Source organism: Macaca nemestrina, chromosome 5, assembly GCF_043159975.1.
Source record: "Macaca nemestrina isolate mMacNem1 chromosome 5, mMacNem.hap1, whole genome shotgun sequence".
NCBI classification, from domain to species: Eukaryota; Metazoa; Chordata; class Mammalia; order Primates; family Cercopithecidae; genus Macaca; species Macaca nemestrina.
In genome coordinates, this window is record NC_092129.1 from 180,555,731 (window position 1) to 180,562,605 (window position 6,875).

The 6,875-nt window shown below is 41.7% G+C and overlaps 1 protein-coding gene across 1 annotated transcript; it reads left to right on the plus strand.

Annotated features, from left to right (window-relative positions):
• Nucleotides 1-3,456: 3,456 nt before the first annotated feature.
• LOC112427646 (mitochondrial import receptor subunit TOM5 homolog) lies at nt 3,457-4,401 on the plus strand. Its single transcript, XM_071097703.1, has one exon. It carries the CDS (start codon nt 3,863-3,865, stop codon nt 4,016-4,018), a length of 156 nt encoding a protein of 51 aa, XP_070953804.1. The 5' UTR covers nt 3,457-3,862; the 3' UTR covers nt 4,019-4,401.
• Nucleotides 4,402-6,875: the final 2,474 nt, after the last annotated feature.

Sequence of the window (6,875 nt, forward strand, 5' to 3'; positions counted from 1 at the left end):
GAAGGCACCACTGGGAAGATTTGTAGAATCAGGCCTGCTCTGGCTCCATGGAAGCTTCTCTGAAACATGAGTCTTATGAAGTCTGGGAAAAGGGCATGAGTGGAATGGATGACTCAACATTCAACTGCAGTCGGGCGGGGGGGGCGGGGTGTGAACTCAGTGCTAAGTTGAGGGAAAAGGGCCAAAAATACAAAATGTGGTAAGATTTGTCTCTCTCATGTTTAGCAGTCTGAGAAGTGCTTAAAATTTTTTTTGTTAGAGTGCTGGTGCCCAGTAGATAGGGGAGTAGGAATACAAGCCCTAGTCCCTACTGAGCATCACTAGACCTGAGAAGGGAAAGAGGAGGGGCTCTGAAGGGAGGAATCCAGGCTCTCTAAAAGAAATTGATTAACACCTGAAAGGCTCAGTTCATGTTTCCATCATCCCCTGCTCATGGTCAAGTCAAAGAAAAAACTGATGTCTAGTCATGAAAACAGCAAAGCATGAGGTGGGAGGATGATTGCATCCTGTGTGGCAATGGGAGACGGAACAAATTCAGAGCACTCAATACTTCCCCTCTCTTTCTAGAGCAGAACGTAGGGGTTCTAAGTGTTCAGTACAGGTCTTGATTCTTTATTTTATCTGCTTCTGTGGCCCTGGCTTTGTTGTCTAGAAATAATCAAAGATCATAGAATATTCCATTTGGAAGAAACTTCAAGGCCGTTATTTGTAACCCCACTGAATTGCTAGTGCCGCTCAGGTCCAATCTCTGCAGGAAGTGGAATTCAAAGGAACATAAGCCCAGAGGAATAGTGAAGAACTGTGCTGCAGGCTTTTTTAAAAGTGAGGTCCTCATCCAAGGGGTTTGCATAGTGTGCCACCAAATAAGCATCTCAGAACCTCCTCTGGATGTTACTCTCCTCCGAAGTTCCATACCGGGGCTTGGGCAGCCCCTGCATCTCTCCCTCTTCCCCATCCCATGATTTCCCACTGCCTCCCTGCTCTCCTCATTCCCTTCTTGCTTCCCTTCCATCTCACCGCCTATCTCTCCCCTACTGGAGGGGACCGTCAGGGCTTTTGCTGCTGGCTTTGTGGCGGAAGCTCCCTGGGATGTGCAGGCCTTCAGTAGCACTGAAAGCTCTTCTCCAAGAAATTCTTATTCATTATTTCTGGTGAGCAAAACTCACCATCTGCGTATTCTCCAAGGCAGCTGTCCCCGTCCTGGGTGTGTGGCAGGTGCTGCCTAAACACTGGCTGGCTGCAGGGAAAGACTCTTTTTTTCCCTTTCTTTCTTTTCTTTTTTTTTGCATAAGATTCCATTCCACAATCATCAGAAGCCTGTTTGCATTTCATGGGCCCATGAAATTACTTATTTTATTCCAGAGAAAAAAGACACGCCATTTCTGTGAAGCGAGGGTCTTTGTTTGAGTTTTCTTTTTGGTCCCTCTCTCCATCATGCGGGGAGGGTCCCTATTTTGCTGAGGTTAGAAGGAGCACCAACTATCTATAGGCATTTTTTAAATGTCTATAAATATACAAAACTAAAAAAAATTTTTAATGTAATATTCAATTTAGAGCAAGATTTAAAATATTTGAACACTAAAATGGAAACAGTTACCTTACAATCTCTATCTGATCATCTATAATTGAGTAATGACTGATGAGTTGAATCACATTTTCTCAAAGTATCCTTTGGCCCCTTTTCCCTTCCCCAGGCTGGAAGAGCTCTTTCTAATCACTTAGCCTTCAGTGTTCCTAAATGCGCTCCTCCACTTTTCTTTCTCCCCTGGTTCCTTGCTCTCCCACTCCCCACCTGGCCTTTTGGAGATTGTAGGATTTGCGGAAGCTTCATCATGCATCTCCATTTTCACGTTCAGTTTTAACACCTCAAATGAGTCTTTTCAATCCCATAGCTCTTTCACTCATCCTGTATTAATGAGTGCTCTTCCCTTTATAACTCCTCACCGTTGTTCCCCAGCTGGAGGAAGGAGCCGTCCCTCTGCCTGGGCAGCTAGCTGCAGGAGGAGCCCACAGCCACAGTGCATCCTCCCACCAGCAGCCTAAACCCCCATGGTTAGCTTCACACTACCAGAAGTTTCCTCACAACCACAAACTCTGCCTCCCTTAAAAAAATGACTTTGAAATTGATGCATAATTGTTGCATGTATTCATGGGATACATGGGGTTTTTTTGATACATGCATACAGTGTGTAATGATCAAATCAGGGTAATTGGAATATTCATCACGTTTGTGCTGGGAACATTGGGTACAAAATACAGTTAGACAAAAGGAATAGATTCTAGGGTTTGATAGCACAGTAGGGTGACTATAGTTAACAAGAATTTATGGTACAGTTGACCTTTGGACAACGTGGGAGTAGTGGGAGGGCCAACCCCCTCGTGCAGTTGAAAATCTGTGAATAACTTTTGACTTCCCTGAAAATTAACTACCAATAGCCTACTGTTCACAAGAAGTTCTACTGATAATGTAAATAGTCAATTAACACATATTTCATCTATGTATTATGTACTGTATTCTTACAATAAAGTGAGCTAGAAAAAAGAAAATGTTATTAAGAAAATGATAAGGGTGGGGCACAGTGACTCATGACTTTAATCCCAGCACCTTAGGAAGCTGGGGTGGGAGGATCACTTGAGACTAAGAGTTTAAGGCCAGCCTGGGCAACATAGCAAGACCCAAACTCTACAAAAATTAAAATAAATTAGCTGGGTGTGGTGGCATGCACCTGTAGTTCTAGCTACCTGAGAGGCTGAGGTGAGAGGATCACTTGAGGCTGGGAGTTTGAAGCTGCAGTGAGCTATGATCACACCACTGCACTTGAGCCTGGGCAACAGAGTAAGACCCTGCTTCTAAAACAAAGAAAATCATATGGAAGAAAAAATATATTGACTATTTATTAAGAGGAAATGGACTATCAGAAAGGTCTTGACCTTTGTCGTCTTCACATTGAGTACAATAAGGAGGAGGTGGACAAGGAGGAGTGGGTCTTGCTGTCTCAGGGGTGGCTGAGGTGGAATAAGATCTACTTACAAGTGGACCTTCACAGCTCAACACTTGTTCAAGGGCCAACTCTATATTTCAAAATAGCTAGAAGACAAGATTTAGAATGTTCCCAACATAAAAAAAAAACTTTTCAGTTTGAAATAATTTTAGACTTACATAAAAGTTTTAAAAATATTTCTTAGAATTCCTGTACACCCTTCACCCAGACTCCCCTAACATTAATGTCTCTGTACCCAGAGTTCAGGGACCAAAACTATGAAATTAGCACTGATACAATACTAAACTATAGTTATTTTTCATATTCTCCCAGTTTTCCAGCTAATGCCTTTTTTTTTTTCTGGTCCAGGATCCAATCCAAGATTTCACCTTGCACTTGGCCTTGCCTCCTTGGTCTCCTCCAGCCTCAGATGGCTCTTCAGTCTTTCCTTGTTTCTTATAACCTTGGCGATTTTGAAGAATTGTAGGTTTTCCCCTCAATTTGAGTTCATCTTTTGGTTTCATTATTTTGAGGTTATGCATTTCTGAAAAGAACATCATAGAAGCAACGCACTCTCCTCAGTCCATCATATCCAAGGGCACGTGACATCAATATGCCTCATTACTGGTATTAACTTTGCCAACGTGGTTAAGGTCAGGTCTGCTGGGCTTCTCCATTCTAAAGTTTGTATCTTTCTCTTTGTAATTAATAATAATCGAGGGCGGGGGTAGATACTTTGAGACTATGCAAATATCCCATTTACCCTGAAACTTTGGCTCAATTTTGTTGATATCCATCAGCAGATCATGTCTGCAACAATTACTGTGGTGTTCTAAGAGTGATTTTCAGCGGCAGCTGAAGGCTGGTGAGTCAGAGTCACAATGTTCCAGATCCAGGGCCTTGTGCAGAAGCTGGATATAGAGGGGATGAAATGGAAGGTGTGTGAGGATGTGATCTCCTCCATACGGAACTTCCTCATCTACGTGGCCCTGCTGCAAATCATTCCTTTTATCTTAAAGAAATTGCACAGCATATGAAGATTGAGTATCACATGTGAATGTATAATATGCAGAACCTGGTTACAGTTTCCACAACTCTTTGCAAGCAAATAGGCCCAGAAAACTGTAAGAGACTCTTTAATGGTTGGGTATAAAAATTCTGCTTGTTAAGAACAAGTTTGGCTCAGCTAAGCTTGTTCTTAGCCAAAATATAAAACTACAGCTAAAATATAAAACTATTTGAGAGGTATGAAAAGACATCTTGTGGTCAGGGTGTGCCATTATGCTTGTGACATTTGGCCTCTGTAAATGTTGGTATAATTGTAAATAATGTCAAACTCCATTTTCTAGCATGTATTAATAATTAAGGGAACTATGTCTGAAATGGCACTGTTTTGTCAGTCATTTCTGTTTACCTTTTTACTTCTGTACGAAGTGTATTTATGGAGTCCCTTACAATTAGTCATGTTTTATGGAAGTCAGCACACAACCACAATGCTATTTAAACACAGGATTATTAGTTTATGTTTTGTTTTTGTTTTTGTTTTTGTTTTTGTTTTACAGAGTCTCACTCTGTTGCCCAGGCTGGAGTGCAGTGGCGTGATCTCAGATCTCAGCTCACTGGAACCTCCGCCTCCTGGGTTCAAGCAATTCTTCCACCTCAGCCTCCTGAGTAGCTGGGACTACAGGCGTGCACCACCACGCCCGGCTAATTTTTGTATTTTTAGTAGAGACAAGGTTTCATCATGTTGGCCAGGATGGTCTCAATCTCCAGAACTTGTGATCCACACCCCTTGGCCTCCCAAAGTGCTGGGATTACAGGCGTGAGCCACCACTCCTGGCTTAGTCTAGGTTTTTAATGAATGTACCAATTAAGAAAAAAGAAAACACACAAAGAGTGTTTTTCTGTTTCCTTTATTCTTTCTAATTGACTAATTGGAATTCTGTAAGGAAGAGCTGTCTCTTCTTTCTCTAATATTTATTCCTTTAATTATGTATTTATCAGTATAGGTTCCTGGATATTGACTTTATTCTGTGGGTTATAATTTTGTTGCTCAAATTGTTTCCTCTTTGGTCATTGGTTGCTCCCTGAAGGAGTTCCAGTGTCCTTTTGAGAAGTGTCATCCTTTTTTGAGCATTTCCTTATTTTTTGACATTTCAAGACACTCCAGGCACTTTTTATTGTATATTCCCTGCCCCAGCTCTGGAATCAGCCACTTCTCCATGGATTCTTGGTTCTTTTATTGAAGAGTGGTATTTTGAAACCAAGATCTGGGCACTAGATGTGTTCGTTGCTACAGAGGTGTCAATGCTTTCAGGCCATTTAAGCAAACACAGCTAGAAGTAAATGCATGTATACTAATCCATACATATTCACATTGATATTCATCCCTCTATTTATATTTATATTTAAAAAGTGTGAGTTCATACTGATACCTTCATAAATCCAATACCATAGGGTTTATTCTAGCCTTTTCCCTTTCTTTTCTTATAATCTTTTAAAAGTTATTATTGTGGGCTGAGCACGGAGGCTCATGCCTGTAATCCCAGCACTTTGAGAGGCCGAGGTAGGCGGATCACGAGGTCAGGAAATCAAAACCATCCTGGCTAACACGGTGAAACCCTGTCTATACTAAAAATACAAAAAATTGGCTGGGTGTGGTGGCACGCACCTGTGGTCCCAGCAACTCGGGAGGCTGAGGCAGGAGAATCGCTTGAACCCGGGTGGGGGAGGTTGCAGTGAGCCAAGGTCGCACCACTGCACTCCAGCCTGGGCAACTGAGCAAGACTTCATTAAAAAAAAAAAAAAAATTATTGTTGTTATAACTGAGCCATGTTGTCTCTTCTGTTCGGAAGTTTAGCTTTGTGTTGTATTAGTAAAATATACACCCAGTCATTTCCTTTGTAAACATCAAATTATTTCTATGTTCTCCTTTTAAAAGCTTGGAGTTATGAAAGTATAAAATTAAAGTTCATTAAGCACATAAACTTTAAGATACATTTTAAGAAGCATAAAATACAGAGTTTCCGAGGGGTTTCTTCACAATATCTTCAGCGTATATTTGCCCCTAAAATCAATTTTTATAAAAATAATAAAGAGAACAGGAAAAATAGCCTAATATAACATATTGATTGTGTCCTTCTCTGATCTGTTCTCACTCCTAAGCTACCAACAGCGGCAGCCCTAAAAAGTAATTTGAGGAGATTCTTAAGTTCCCCTTATGTCCTCTGAAAAGCAACGCAGATAAACATGAGCTCTAAGTAAAAACATTGTTCTTGGGATTTAAACTCAAGATGACAGAATAAACTGCTGCAGGGAGCCTCTCTCCTGACCCCATAGATTTATTCTTTTTTTTTTTTTTTTTTTTTTTTGAGACAGAGTCTTGCTCTGTTGCCCAGGCTGGAGTGCAGTGGCGCGATCTTGGCTCAGGGCAAGCTCTACCTCCTGGATTCCCGCCATTCTCCTGCCTCAGCTTCCCAAGTAGCTGGGACTACAGGCGCCCGCCCCCAAGCCCGGCTAATTTTTTTGTATTTCTTTTAGTAGAGACAGGGTTTCACCGTGTTAGCCAGGATGGTCTCCCTCGATCTCCTGACCTTGTGATCCGCCCACCTTGGCCTCCTAAAGTGCTGGGATTACAGGCGTGAGCCACTGTGCCCGGCCCCATAGATTTATTCTTAAAACAGGTTTAGGGGCTGAAAGTAAGTAAAAAAGCTGCCAGGTACCAGAAAAAAAGTAGAAAATCTACTTCACTGAGTGAGAGGCAAAATTGTATGGCACATAAATGTAACTAAACTGGAAATACATTATAGGAGCTGGGGTTGTGATGTTACGGGTTAGGGTCAAAGTTTTAGGAACTCCTGAAACTAGGCTATTCCATGATACCTGGAGCCACAA